The 16,454-nt window shown below is 36.3% G+C and overlaps 1 protein-coding gene across 1 annotated transcript in view; it reads right to left on the reverse strand.

The window, feature by feature from the left end:
- Nucleotides 1–15,800, reverse strand: part of LOC113117583 (extracellular calcium-sensing receptor-like) — a 55,722-nt gene extending 39,922 nt beyond the window's left edge. The window contains exons 1-4 of the mRNA XM_026286357.1: nt 15,595–15,800; nt 14,872–15,160; nt 14,041–14,796; nt 13,696–13,923 (exon numbers count right to left, since the gene is read on the reverse strand). Of these exons, the coding sequence (XP_026142142.1) occupies nt 13,696–13,923; nt 14,041–14,796; nt 14,872–15,160; nt 15,595–15,800 (1,479 nt within the window). The remainder of the gene's footprint in view (nt 1–13,695; nt 13,924–14,040; nt 14,797–14,871; nt 15,161–15,594) is intronic.
- Nucleotides 15,801–16,454: the final 654 nt, after the last annotated feature.

Genomic DNA, 16,454 nt, shown 5'->3' on the forward strand with positions numbered 1-16,454 from the left:
CACGGACATTCTGAAAGAATTTGATGATGTGTTCAATGGGTTGGGGTGCATACCTGGAGTGCATCATATCAAGATTGATACAACAGTGTCTCCGGTGATACATCCACCCAGAAAAGTGCCGATCGCACTAAAAGACAAAATAAAAACTGAACTAAGCAGAATGGAAAGTCTTGGAGTGATTGACAAACAGACAGAACCAACAGATTGGGTCAATAGTATGGTGACGGTTGTGAAGCCAAACAAACTTCGAATCTGCATTGATCCCAAAGATTTGAACAAAGCTATAAAAAGAGAACACTTTCCACTCAAAACAGTTGAAGAAGTGGTGAGTGAAATGCCAAATGCAAAAGTTTTTTTCTGTGTTGGATGCTAACCATGGCTTTTGGCAAATTCAATTGGATGAAGAGAGTTCCAAGCTTTGTACATTTAATACACCTTTTGGTAGATACTGTTTCAAGAGGCTACCTTTTGGTGTATCAACAGCCCCAGAAGTCTTCCAGAAGTGCATAGCACAAAGGCTCGAAGACCTGGAGGGAGTTGTGAATATCATGGACGACATACTCGTGTGGGGAGAAAATGTGGAACAGCACGATGAAAGGCTCAGATGGCTTTTAGAGAGAATCAGGAGTATAAATCTGAAATTAAATCGGGACAAATGCAAGATCATAATGTCTGAAATAAAGTATATAGGGCATGTACTGAGTGGAGAAGGTTTGAAGCCAGACCAAGACAAAATCAAAGCAATTGTAGAGATGCCTAAGCCACAAGACAAAGCTGCCTTGATGAGGTTTCTTGGCATGGTTCAATATATTGCAAAATTTGTTCCAAACCTGTCAGAGATCAGTGCGCCGCTGAGGAAACTCCTGGAAAACGGTGTGGCTTGGCACTGGGAAACCTCCCAGCAAAAGAGTTTTGAGATGCTGAAGTCACAACTAAGCAACGCCCCAGTTCTCAAATTCTTTGATGTCAACAAGGACGTGACTCTTTCTGTGGATGCAAGTTCAGAGGGCTTAGGTGCTGTCATTTTGCAGGATGGACATCCTGTAGCCTATGGTACTAGATCACTGACTGACTGCCAGAAAAGGTATGCTCAGATTGAAAAAGAACTTTTAGCCATTGTGAACGGCTGTGAAAAATTCAGCCAATACCTCTATAGTAAACCAGTAAGAGTGCAGTCAGATCACAAGCCATTGGAGACATTGTTCAAAAAGCCTCTAGAAAAAGCTCCAACACGACTGCAAAGGATGTTGATGAAACTTCAACCCTATGATCTGCTAGTAACCTACAAACCAGGAAAGGAGTTGAAAATCGCTGATACACTTAGCAGAGCCTACCTGGAAGAAGAAGCAGAACAATTACTGGACAGTGACTTGGAAGTTCATCAGTTGTCAGAGTGCCTAACAATTTCAGAAGAAAAACTTGAAGCAGTCAATAAAGCTACAGAAGCAGATGGAGAACTGCAGATGGTGATGGCAGTAGTCAAGACAGGATGGCCTAAACAAATCAGACATGTGCCAAATGTAGTAAAAAAGTACTGGACATTCAGAGAAGAGCTGACAATTTCAGAAGGACTGCTGTTCAAAAACACAAGGCTTGTGGTTCCACAAAGTCTTCAAGCAGAAATGCTGGAGAGGATTCATGAAGCTCATTTGGGGGTTGTTAAGTGTAAAGAGAGAGCAAGAGATGTATTGTTTTGGCACGGCATGGGAAAACAAATTAAAGGTGTGGTGTCAAAGTGTGCTGTGTGTAACACTTTCAAAAGGAACAATACCAAAGAACCTCTTGTCAGTCATGAATTACCAGACAGGGCGTGGGCAAAGGTAGGAGTTGATCTCTTTCACTTCAACAAAGCAGATTACTTGCTATGTGTGGATTACTTCTCAAAATTTCCTGAAGTTACAAAGTTGACACAGACAACAAGCCAGCATGTAATAACAGCACTGAAGTCAATATTTGCAAGACACGGGATTCCAGATTAAGTTGTTTCAGATAACGGACCACAGTTTGTGAGTGCTCAATTCAGCAACTTCAGAGATGACTGGGAGTTCAAACACTCGACTTTAAGTCCAAGGTATCCTCAGTCTAATGGTCAGAGTGAAAGAGCTGTACAAACCATCAAAAACCTATTTAAGAAGGTGCAAGAAAGTCAAGGAGATCCATACATTGCTCTTCTTGAGTACAGGAATACGCCGCTAAGTGGAGTAAAGTTATCTCCTGCACAGCTTCTTATGGGCCGTAGATTGAAAACCAGAATACCAACAGCGAGTAAACTGTTACAGCTGCAGCTGCACAAAGGTGTTCAGCAAAGCCTAAAAGACAGGCAGTTGAAGAAAAGTTCTACTATGATCATGGGGCTAGAAACCTGCCTACTCTGAGTGAAGGAGAAATGGTGAGGCTGAGAGTTGAGAATCGTTGGCAGCCAGCTGTAGTGGTGAAAAGTCTTGACAAACCAAGGTCATTCCTGGTTCAAACACAGGGTGGAGAAATCTACAGAAGAAATAGAAAACACCTTCTAAAGACAAAAGAGTGGAGTTTCCAGAATTCCCACATTCAGGACTCATTTGATCCAGTTATGTTCCTGATGTGGTTGACACAAAGCAGGCATTGCTCCCTGTACCAACTCCTGCAAAGATGTCTTCGGTGCCTGAAGGTGTTGCTGAAGAAACTGTGAGGGAGACGCGTTCTGGTAGAGTGGTTAGACCTCCAAAGCGTTATTCTTGCTAAAGTAAGCAAGTAGTTAATTAAAGTTGAGTAAAGTTGAGTCTGTTCAGAGATCTCAAAAAGAAGAAGAAAAAAAAAATTTTTTTTGCAATACTGACTTTCTAATTAGAAATAAAAGTTCAAGTTTATAGTTGTGTTTAATAATAATAATAATAATAATAAAAGGAAGATGTGATGTATGCTGTTACTTGCCACTAGATGGAGACCTGTACTTGTATCTTTGTTATGACAAGTAAAGCAGAACAAGAACGACATTGATAGTGAACAACTCATGGTGTGTCTTCTCTTTATTATATTTTGGTTCTTTCTAAGCGTTAAGCCTAATCAGCTAGCTAGGAGTTACCACAAGACATTACAAGGCTTACAAGTATATGTTATATATAAGGGTATATTACTTTTTGAAATATAAATATCATATTATACTTAAAAATAAATAAATATAATATACTTTTGATATAATATGATATAATATTTTTAAAAGGCTGATTATTTTGATTTCATATGGAAATGTATGCGTGGGTTGATGTTCTCGGTTTCATTAATTAGTGGTTAATTAGAAATAATATTTTTTATATATACCTTTTAAAAAGAAGTCATTTTAATCTTAACTTAATTACCTACACTGTGGTGTTTGAATTATCCAAATAAACCAAGAAATGAGGAAGTTATGATATTTTGAAGTGTTTGATCAAGCGGAAGAGGTCACAGTTTTTCACTGTTTTATTGTTATAATTAGGTACAAAATTACAAAATTCCATAACTTTCTTAATAATTATTCAAATGTAATCATTTAAAAAACATTTTAAAGTAATTTTTATTATTTATCATATTGTTATGATTATATGTTAATTTTCTAGTATTGATTTTTTTTTTTGTCACATACCTACACTGTGAGGCTTTGGCCACTTTTTAGGTTAAAGTCATTATTCAGTTTACAAATTTATTTTCATCATTTTAATACAATCATAGTCATTACTTGATCAGACATATCAGGTTTAAAGGGGGGGTGAAATGCTCGTTTTCACTCAATATCCTGTTAATCTTGAGTACCTATAGAGTAGTACTGCATCCTTCATAACTCCAAAAAGTCTTTAGTTTTATTATATTCATAAGAGAAAGATAGACTGTACCGATTTTTCCCGGAAAAACACGACCGGCTGGAGGCGTGACGTGTGGGCAGAGCTAAAGAATCACGAGCGCCAGTAGGCTTTTGCGTTGAGAGCATTTGGAAGCTGTGACTTTACCGTGAGGAAAAAAACATCCAAAACAAACCATGGCTAACAGTCAGATTCAGCTGTTTATTTATGATCCAGAATCAGATCCTGAGGCTGAAACTGAACGAGAGCAGCAGCAGCAACGACTCGCTCCGAGTACGCACTAACAAGGAGGCCGAGATATTTTAAGCAGTTTTACTCACCGCCTGCGGTTCCAACACACGATCGTGACCCTTTTTCGTTGGGATTGCATCATCCTTAAGAAATAAACGATACGCAAATCCGTCGTCAAACTGGGCCTTGTTTGTAAAACAAGCATCTTCGAAATGCAGGGAACAAACAAAATCACTTGCACAACTCCGTTGATGCTCTGTAAAAATTAACTCCATCCACTGGTCCCTTAATGCTGTTTTTTTTTTTTTTTTGGTAATCTGTGCAGGGTTGTCTTGCCCTGGCAACCAAAAACACACTTCTTTTGTGACTTTTCGCGACGCTCTCGCTCTGATCAGTGAATGAATGTCTGTGCTCAGCCTCACAGTGTTCTGCTATACGGAGCACGCGCTCTTCTGGCAGACATGCCCTTAGGACCCATACAAGGAAATTCCGCTCCATCTAACGTCACACAGAGCCATACTCGAAAAAAACTTTCCGAAACTTGTGACAAACCGGAAGTAGTATGAAATACCATTTCACCCCGCCCCCCTTTAAACTGAATGAGCTCGTTGTTTTGCAGTAATTATTTCTTTGCTGTGTGGTAAAAACACTGAGTACTGTAACAGAAGAATGCTGCTTTTGAATGGGTTTTATTACTGAGGCCTCAAATAGAGATGTATAGAACATTTATTTCTATTGTAAAACATGCAAATATCAAGAAATTAATGTGTCCTTGTTCTACAATTCACAACAGTAGTGGAACTTGCCTTTATATGAAGAATTATTTTTCATATTTTAAATATTTATAAAATATTTTTATTTACTTGTGTCAGCTGTCTTCTCTGAGCAGCGGTCTTGTGATCACCGGCCACAGAATGGAATGGTTAAGCATTTAGAATTAAGAATGGTTTGGCCTGACAATGGAAAAGAGGCTCAAGTCTTCGAAAGAGACGTGATTGCTATATGATCAACTGTCTAAAAAATTTTTTGTAAATAGACATTCAGTTAAAGGACATACATTTCTGGGATTTCACTGAAAATGTCTTTATTTGTGTTCTGAAAATAACTAAAAGTCATGGGTGAGTAAATGATGACATGACTTTCAAGTTTGGGTGAACTAACCCAATGTTATGGCAGTGTAGGCAAGACAGATAACCACTCTTGGGAACATTACTTTAAAAAAGTAATTATAGTTACTCGCTACTTGTTCCAAAAAGTAACTGAGTAAGTAACTGAATTACTCTATAATAAAAGTAACTCGTTACCAGGGAAAGTAACTATTTGTGTTACTGTGTATACTGTGTATATATATAGAGTTTTATCCTGCACTTCAGGTATAATCTTTGTAAGAAAAGGGTTTTTGGCCACTAGCTTTGTAGATGCGTGTCACACATTACATGTACACATTACATGCACGTTCTTGCCTTTGACCACAATGAATTTGAAGTAGTGCTTATATCTCCACCTTGAAAATGCCAACTTTTCATCGGATTGCTCCTGACTCTCCATCTCTGCTGCTTCGAATCTCTGTGTAGCTGTTGCTTGTGTGTGTCTGTGTGTTTGGCGCCACTGACGCTGCCGCGTGTGCCAGCATGTGTGTAAAAACACTGGCTCTGATTGGCTACCATGAAACACATGACTGCCTTAGCCAATCATAATCGCTTATCTCGTTATTAACCCATCTGCTCACTCGCTGTGTGAGCCAGGGGTGCGCTCGGATTGCATAGTTTCTTAAATCAATGCATAGTAACGCACCGCATTTAACGTTCAGTAACATTAACGGTGTTGTAACGACGGGAAAAGTAATTAGTTAGATTACCCCGTTACTGAAAAAATAACGTCGTTACCTAACGCCGTTCTTTTAAACGCCATTATTCCAAACACTGCAGATAACACTGAAAACTGATCATCCACATTTCCCTGCTAATATTGTTTTTATTTGGTTTTATACTGGTGTCTGATGTTGATGCAGTCTGGGCACTAGTATCTGTTGGCTTGCTGACTATTACTGACGATTAAGTACTTATCCAAATCTTGACCCTGTGTCATCTGCCATCATTGTTCAGGGTAGTACTGCAAAGAAAAGTCTCCAGGGTCTACCTCCAACATAGTGTTGCACGGTGCACCGATACTTCAAAAGTATCTCGATTCTCGGAAATTAAAAACGTCACGATAACTAAATTTATTAGTATCAATACTTCAAAGAATGACTGCGTTCCAAATTTGTATTGTAAGAGACGTATTTCATGTTGGTGTGTGCAACGCACGCTTCCAGTGCCTCCCTATGGACGTCTGTGTGTTTTATCCTCCTGCAAGCAAAAAAGCACTACAGCGAGGGAGATGCCTGCATTAGTGGCTTTACTAAACTGATTTGGCTTTAATAAAATGTGTGCATAATCACATTAAATAGTTTAAATAAGTTGTTCAGATGAACAAAGCACAAGGTTTTCTTGCATAATTAACATTTTAATTGTTTGGTCATAATATATAATATTCACATTAATTGGGGATTAAACGTGGATTCATGTTCTGTATGCTAAATATGAAAACAGCACCTATAACTGCGCTTTGTATCTGCTGATTGCTGATCGAGATTTACATGCTTGGCTCACTGACCCTGTATAATCATTAATACTACTGTGGAGGGAGGAGCTTCAGTGAACGAAAAATATGAGTCTAGTAGCAACGTATCTTCAGTGATGTCCCCGATGCGCGGGTCAGGGTGGGTAAAGAAATGTTACTTTATTTGCGGGCTGGGGCGGGCCAAATTATTTCATAAACGCGGGACCCGCGGGTTGAAAAAAAAAACCCAGACCTGCGCATCACTAGGCTGTACAGTATTGTTCAAAATAATAGCAGTACAATGTGACTAACCAGAATAATCAAGGTTTTTCGTATATTTTTTTATTGCTACGTGGCAAACAAGTTACCAGTAGGTTCAGTAGATTCTCAGAAAACAAATGAGACCCAGCATTCATGATATGCACGCTCTTAAGGCTGTGCAATTGGGCAATTAGTTGAATTAGTTGAAAGGGGTGTGTTCAAAAAAATAGCAGTGTGGCATTCAATCACTGAGGTCATCAATTTTGTGAAGAAACAGGTGTGAATCAGGTGGCCCCTATTTAAGGATGAAGCCAACACTTGTTGAACATGCATTTGAAAATGGGTCGTTCAAGACATTGTTCAGAAGAACAGCGTACTTTGATTAAAAAGTTGATTAGATAGGGGAAAACCTATAAAGAGGTGCAAAAAATGATAGGCTGTTCAGCTAAAATGATCTCCAATGCCTTAAAATGGAGAGCAAAACCAGAGAGACGTGGAAGAAAACGGAAGACAAACATCAAAATGGATAGAAGAATAACCAGAATGGCAAAGCCTCAGCCAATGATCACCTCCAGGATGATCAAAGACAGTCTGGAGTTACCTGTAAGTACTGTGACAGTTAGAAGACGTCTGTGTGAAGCTAATCTATTTTCAAGAATCCCCCGCAAAGTCCCTCTGTTAAAAAAAAAGGCATGTGCAGAAGAGGTTACAATTTGCCAAAGAACACATCAACTGGCCTAAAGAGAAATGGAGGAACATTTTGTGGACTGATGAGAGTAAAATTGTTCTTTTTGGGTCCAAGGGCCACAGGCAGTTTGTGAGACAACCCCCAAACTCTGAATTCAAGCCACAGTACACAGTGAAGACAGTGAAGCATGGAGGTGCAAGCATCATGATATGGGCATGTTTCTCCTACTATGGTGTTGGGCCTATTTATCGCATACCAGGGATCATGGATCAGTTTGCATATGTTAAAATACTTGAAGAGGTCATGTTGCCCTATGCTGAAGAGGACATGACCCAAAACACACTAGTAAACGGGCAAAGTCTTGGTTCCAAACCAACAAAATTAATGTTATGGAGTGGCCAGCCCAATCTCCAGACCTTAATCCAATTGAGAACTTGTGGGGTGATATCAAAAATGCTGTTTCTGAAGCAAAACCAAGAAATGTGAATGAATTGTGGAATGTTGTTAAAGAATCATGGAGTGGAATAACAGCTGAGAGGTGCCACAAGTTGGTTGACTCCATGCCACACAGATGTCAAGCAGTTTTAAAAAACTGTGGTCATACAACTAAATATTAGTTTAGTGATTCACAGGATTGCTAAATCCCAGAAAAAAAAATGTTTGTACAAAATAGTTTTGAGTTTGTACAGTCAAAGGTAGACACTGCTATTTTTTTGAACACACCCCTTTCAACTAATTGACCAATTGCACAGCCTTAAGAGCGTGCATATCATGAATGCTGGGTCTTGTTTGTTTTCTGACAATCTACTGAACCTACTGGTAACTTGTTTGCCACGTAGCAATAAAAAATATACTAAAAACCTTGATTATTCTGGTTAGTCACATTGTACTGCTATTATTTTGAACAATACTGTATGTACGAGCACAAGCGATACTGTGGCCGCCGGTCCACGACTATAGAAAAAGATGACGCCCAATAAAGATGACGCTCATTAAAGCTCACTGGCTGAGTTTACTCTTTTCTGAAAAAAAAGGTTGCACAACTGACAGAAATTCAGAATAAGTTACAATATCTGAGATATTGCTGCTAAATTTTATTAGCTTTTTTTTACTTGAATGCCATTGCTTAAATTGATATTATTTATCATTTGACATTTAATCTTCTGAGTTCAGAAACATTGTTTAATGTAATCGCTGTACATATTTTTTATTCAAAGTTAAGAATCAAGATACATTTATTACTCTTATGTTTCTTATGATAACTGAGATAATGCTGCTAAATGTATTTTTTCTTTACCTTGAATGTCATTGCTCTATTTTATTTTTCATATTTTGATATTTCATATTTTGTTAATTTTGTTTATCTACTGTTCATATGTTCATTTATTAGTGTGTTATATGATTAGAATGTTGTCCCGGTTTTAAAATAAAGCACATAAATGATATTTGAGAATGTTTTTTCTCCTTTACAGGAAAAGTATCAAAGTATCGAAATCGCAATTCTTGACTAGGTATAATTTTGGTATCGTGACAACACTACTCCAACATTTGCTTCCCGACCACCATGTGCTACGTTTGCATCACTGCCCCGATTCGAGAACTGAGGAGCTGATGAAACTGCGCATGTGTGATTCAGCGTGAAGCAGATTGACATTCAGAGCGTCTGAACCGAACTGGTTCTTTTGATGATTGATTCTGAACTTATTCTTTGGTAATTTTATAAGCGCGGGTAAACCGAAGGCTTGAATCAAGGGCAGTCATCGCCAATGACATTACATCGAGTGCAAAAGAACCGGTGAACCGTTTTTTTTTTTCAACTGGTTTATTTGATCATTGTCCAAAAGAACCGGTTCACTTGAGCATCTGCTCCTTTGCCCCTTAAGTGCCCTTTTGAGAATGCCTGCCCACGCCCAATCATAATATAAGTGCAATTTATTAATAATAATTTAGCCGTAAATAAAATGACCAACATGATGACCTTTCACCTGACGATGATGACCTCATCCAAGCGGGACGATTCCTCACACCGCACGCGCATTTTTTAAATGCCAGAGTATATTTTCAACATAGAGGCAGATGGTAAGTGGTGTTTCATTCTCAGCGAAGTGATTTTGATGTTTATTTACTTATTATTATTTTACAAGAACGATGTGATGTGAGAACATGCAGATATGTTGTTTATTTTGCTGTGTGTAGTCTGTAGTGTAGAAGTAATGCTAGCGTGCTGTTTGAGGGAGAAAAGTTTCACAGGCATCGAAGGGTCTGGTCCTTATGTTATTTGACTAAACTTTTATTAGATTACAGTATAATAAAAGTGTTATATTACACTTATTTTTTTAACACGTAGAGTGCCTTAAAAATATTTATCACAACACTGGTAAGGCTTATTCAGATTTTCTCATTCTCTGAATTATCATTATAAAAATAAAAACGATTCAGAAATGAATTAAAATATAATTATATTTTAAATGTGACGCAAATATATATATATATATATATATATATATATATATATATATATATATATATATATTTTTTTTTTTTTTTACAATAGCAACAGTTTTTACAACAGCAAGACCACTTTAGCCTGTAAACTCAATAATATCTCTCTGGAAATAAATGTAAAAATATAAATGTCAATAAAAAATTCATAATATACCTGACATCAAACTGCAGTGTGAAGGATATGAATAACAAAATGTAGCCCGTCATTTGTTTACATTGCAAAGGTGTTAAATTTTAGACAACTACAACAGTAATAATAATATTAATCACTATATTCCAGTGTATCAGTTTTTAAATGTTTTGATTCAATATTTAAGGTGAACTTATTGATTAGGTGCAAGAGTAGTAGTGATGGTTAAAATAATAGATTAATGCTGAAATAGTAAATTGAGCCTTGTTCCTAGATGGACAGAGAGTAGAAAGTAATAGATCAGATGAGGAGATGGAGATAGAGGAAGAAAAAGAGGGACATGTAGAGGCACAAGTGACAGAAAGAGAGCAGGGAACAGCAAGCCAGGAGACAGAGGCTGGTGAGAAAGAGGCACAAGTGTTTTCTATAGTTTTTACTATAACCGCTGTTCTTAATTATTCTGTATAACAGAGAAGAAAAAGCCATCAGGTTGGGACAATTTAAGACATTTCAGTTTCTAATCCCAGAGCTATTATTATTTTAAACTTAAAATTGCCTTCTCTATTGTTTCTTTTTCGAAACTACATCAAAGCATTTGCTGCTGTATCAATAAATAATCATCCATATCGATACGCAAATCAGCAAGGACTGCATTACAATATATTGCTGTATTGATATTTTGAACAGCGCCATTTAAAGCCTTGTTCCATGTGTCCCTTTTATACTTTGAGCACCTGCCCCTCCAAAGGTCTCTGCACGGCCCTGTTCAGAGGGAGTGTCAGCCAAAGTATCAAAGTATCGAAATCGCAATTCTTGACTAGGTATAATTTTGGTATAGTGACAACACTACTCCAACATTTGCTTCCCGACCACCATGTGCTACGTTTGCATCACTGCCCCGATTCGAGAACTGAGGAGCTGATGAAACTGCGCATGTGTGATTCAGCGTGAAGCAGATTGACATTCAGAGCGTCTGAACCGAACTGGTTCTTTTGATGATTGATTCTGAACTTATTCTTTGGTAATTTTATAAGCGCGGGTAAACCGAAGGCTTGAATCAAGGGCAGTCATCGCCAATGACATTACATCGAGTGCAAAAGAACCGGTGAACCGTTTTTTTTTTATACTTTGAGCACCTGCCCCTCCAAAGGTCTCTGCACGGCCCTGTTCAGAGGGAGTGTCAGCCAAAGTATAAAAAAGTTAACTGCTTATGTAATTTGTGCATTAATGCATATTGGAGATGCGAACCATTTCAAACAATTCAGTTCGATTTGGTGAACTGGTTCAAGAAGATCCGGTTACATCGAATGATTCGTTCGCAAACCGGATATCACAAACTGCTTTGTTTTTAACTCGCTCACAACAGACATGGAAGAGGAGAAAATGCTGAATAAAGTTGTAGTTTTTGCTATTTTTGGACCAAAATGTATTTTCGATGCAGTAATTATGCAGTTATTAGCTGGTGCCACTGTATTTTATGTTGATTTTCATGAGTCCCCCCCTGAAATGACCAGGACCCCCCATCGCCCCCCCCAATCAAAATTGTCTGGAGCCGCCACTGTATGTAGGTAACTATGAAGTTTACTCTGCTCTTCTCCCAGTTTACCAGAGACCTACTTTAACATGTTTCAGGATGAGAGGATACATGTTTTAAATCCCAAAGCTCGGATTCAGTGCAAACTAACATGGCGGCGCCCATCACCCGTATAGATATACATTCTATATAAAAGTGTTTAAACTACCAAATAGATTTACTTGCACATATTTCAGAATTGGAATATCAGATATTTTATAATATAGTGAGCATGTTTGTGAATATTTCGAATAAAACCGGAAAAACAAAATAAAAGTGATTAATATGTCATACAGATCTATTGTGGCTGTGTTGAGTCACATAATAAACATGACAATTCCCCATGGAAACAAAAAGAGGATACATTCTAAAATAACAGTTGCCTAAAAAAACTCACACTGGGGGCTCAGCTAGAATATTTTCAATTCACGTGCGAAAGGGTAAAAGAATTTGCCACTGATTCAAACGCGATTTTTTTGAGCAGTGTAGAGTAATGCTTGTTGTTTCTCGTTTCACCAATCATAGATGCAGATATGGTTTTATGTTTACTCAGCATGATATGCTGACAGTATAAAGGTCCATTCACACCAAGAACGTTAACTATAAAGATAACGATATTAGCGTCCACACCAGCTGTTTATTCTAACTGACGTGCGTCTGCCACTTTAAATCGTTATAGTTGTAGTGTGGACTCTGCTATTCTTTAATATTGAGAATATTGATTTTTAGAACTATCGTTATATTTATAGTTATTGTGCTCTCTTTTGTAATGGGTTTTAATGGTTTTGTCTCGTCGTGCCAGGAAATGGCTTCACAGTATGGTAAGGGGTGTAAAATTTCTGTCACACACTTGAGGCATTCAGCCAATTACAACAAACTGGATAGCTGGCCAGTCAGTGTACACCTCACTTTTCAGAATGACAAGCTTTGTAAAACTTTACGTGTTTAAACTGCATAAACACATTTAATCACACCATTAGCAATGTCATATGACCCCTTTAATGACATTAATTACATTAAATTATGATCTGTTAATCATAAGGTAATGTTTAATAAGTACATTAGTAAGCTTTAACAAGCATGATATCTCACATTTCTAGTTATGTGAATTTATATTAACTTATTATCTGTATGTATTATGTAATGCATTATATGTGCACTATATTATGTCAGTGATTTATTAATGAAAGTTATTATAAAGTGTTACCACATTGGATAATACTTTATGATAGACTAGCTATGAACAAATACACTTACTTAAACAATTGTTTTAAGAATTTTTAAAAAAAAAATTAGTTTACAAAAAAACATCATGAGTTATTAAGCAATTTCACATTTTTGATTGCTGTAGCTCCCACTATTTGCCAATTGGGGCCATAGCTTGTCAATGTCTTCCCAAACTGAGATCTACCATCTGTCTTGGTTTCATGTCTCTAGGCCTTACAGTTTGGTCTGAATGAACAGTTGTATGGCAGAATTATAATAATAATTATAATAATTACAAAAGGGGTTTCAGCACTTTTCTCTTGAACCAAAATTACATTTATACAACAGAAATGCTATTAAAAGTATTATATTCTTTATTCTTTTATTTAAACTTTCTATTTTTTTTCAAGATAACTAATGCCTTACAACATTATTGTAAATTACTGTAAATTAACATTATTGTATATGTGACTCTTAGCTAATGGCATATTAGATGCTTTCAAACCAAATGGCATTAATCAAAACAATGTTTTTTGTTTTTTTACTGTATTAAACTAATTATGTTTTCTACATGCCTTTCATCAAGGCTTATTACTTGTTATTACTCTTTACTTTTTAAAATGGTGTTCCCGGCTTCCAAGATTAAAATATCCCTATAGCAGAAACAGATATTGGCATTTACCTTCAGTTGTCCTCCAGCCCAAATTATATTTTTAGTATTAAGCATTAAGCGTTGGAGAGGGGGAAGGGAGGCATCATAGTATCCCACGGATTTAAATTGGAATAATCCATCAGAGTCCTGCTGCCAGTTCACAACTTCATATTGGGCTACTGCGCCACCAGTGCTGTCAAACCACACATGATCTCCCATCTTTATGGTGAAATTTACATTTTTCAGAGCCCCAAGAACCTAGCAAAAAAAGACAGTTTTGTTATTATCATTGAGACATTTAAAATGTGTAACAAAAATAATGGTCCCTCTTTAGTTCCCTTTATTTTATCTTTTATGTCTTTTTTTTTTTTTTACCTCCTGTGGTTGTATAGTCAGGCTTTTCTCACATCCTTCTTGTTCATTGCACTTAAGCAGACTGTGTAGTGAATGAGCTACAGCATGAACTGCTTTATAGACATTGCTTGATTCTCTTTGTTCAAAGATGTCTTCATTGTAGTTTTTTTGTTCAAGTAGTTCCTCATATCTGCTGGAATTGAATGCATATTGAGAAGAATTTCCCTCACTTTGTGAGCATGGAAAAGCTGTATCCCAGAATTCTTTCATAACATAATCTGCAAACCCTTCAATGTAGATTTTTCTCACTGCAAATCCAAGTGACCCTCCCAACGAATTAAAACTATTTGGAGTGAAGTAATTCTTTGTAGTTATCCATGACTCCACACCAATCATTTGAAAGCCTGCAATTTTCTGAATACTTAACTGATCAATAAGTAAGCCCATCTCAACAAATGAAACAAATGAAACAATAACTTTTGCTGTGCCTTTTTTAATTATGTCTACCACTTTTTTTAGTTTTTCTGTCTCTGTTCTGTAGAATTTCACAGAGTACTCCACACAAATCCCCTCCTCCTGGGCTATTTGAAGAAATGCGGCCATTCCAATGTTTCCATATTCATTGTCACTGTTCACAGCTCCTACCCAGGACCATCCAAAGTGCTTCACTATGTATACAAGTGCTCTGCTCTGGTGGTAATCACTAGCAATAGTCCTGAAGAATGACGGGTAATATTTCCTATTACTGAGACATTCACAAGTGGCTGAGGGACTTATCTGAAAAAGAAAGCACAGAAAACAATGGCAAAGTCAAATGGTAATCATCAAACGTTTAGTATTACTGCTCCTTACCACTGGAATTTTAAAAGGTCCTGCAGTTCTTGACAGAATCATTGTGGCAGAAGATTCTGATTCTCCTATAATAGCATGTAAAGGAGTACGTCCATTGCATCTGTCTCTTGATCCAAAGTCCTGACCATTGATCACTCCAATTATTGCACTCATTGTAGACAATCTTGATCCGCAAGTATCATATATTCTATATCCAATAGTAACATTTGGAAGCAAACTTTCACTTCTGTTGATTTCCTCAATTGCGAAGATCATGATTTGCACCAGACGAAAATCTCTCAGATTCACACTGTTAAATGAAACATAAAGTTATTAGGCTAAACTAAATAAATTATATATATATATATATATATATATATATATATATATATATATATATATATATATATATATATATATATATATGTAAGGTGGAGAAATAAGGGATAATAATTCTTTATTTTCACATATGATTCAAACGATAAAAGTTTGCTAGTTTGCTGTTGAAAATAATTTATAGATGCAGATGTATATATAAATTATATATATATATATATATATATATATATATATATATATATATATATATATATATATATATATATATATATATATAAATTATCTTAATGAAATTAACAATAATAAGTATTATGGTTATTATTATGATTATCATTTAAAAACAGATTGTGTTAAAATTTTTGTTTTATTAAACTTCAATTTTCTTAAATCAACATTGTAACAAACCTTGAGCATAACAGATATTGAGGTTTTTGTGTAAACTCAAAAGAAGGTAGTGTTTCCTTTCTGTGGATTGCAAAAATCCCTCCGATTGTTACATCTCCGTCCTTGGAAAGCAGCGGGTATTTAGGGTCTCCCATTTTATAACAAGGAATGTTTTCTGCCTTTGTATAAAGCTGATGGAAAAGGAGTGTGTAAAGAAAGAGAAGCATCCCAAATGATTGAGCTCCACAGCAGATGCCAAATGCGAATGATCTGATACAACATTTGCACTCTTATAGACACAACCAATATGGTTGAATAAAAGAGAACTTGGCCCAAGACCTCATAGGACATGAAATTAACCAGGTCATGCATGCTTGTGATAGATTATTGACAGAATCTTACACCGAGTACAACTGTGTAATATTCACCTATAAGAAGAAAGTAATCACTTACTTTTCACAGGTTTAAAGGCTATGTGTTTCTTTTCATGATTTAATTAATCTTGATTTCTTATAATTAATTAACTAAATATGATTTTTCTGGGCCAATTGGTGCAAACTGCTGTGTGCTAAATGTACACAGGACTATTAAAACAAAGATAAAAATGTTCCTTTAATAATGAACTACATTTTCAGTTTGTTTCTCCAAATCCTAACGATGCTTTGAGAACACACGGAATATATGGGACAAGTTGCAATGTCTTATTTTAAAACACATTTGAGTTCTTTAAAAAATAAATAAAAAAAAACCACTTCATTATTTCATTCATTATCCAAAATTTCTCATTTTTTAAAGGAATTTAAATCATTTCCATATACAATCACAGACAAATAAGCTGTGAAGGAATAAATAAACTATAAGTGGATAAAATACTTTGTTTT

Source organism: Carassius auratus, chromosome 17 (assembly GCF_003368295.1).
Source record: "Carassius auratus strain Wakin chromosome 17, ASM336829v1, whole genome shotgun sequence".
NCBI lineage: Eukaryota > Metazoa > Chordata > Actinopteri > Cypriniformes > Cyprinidae > Carassius > Carassius auratus.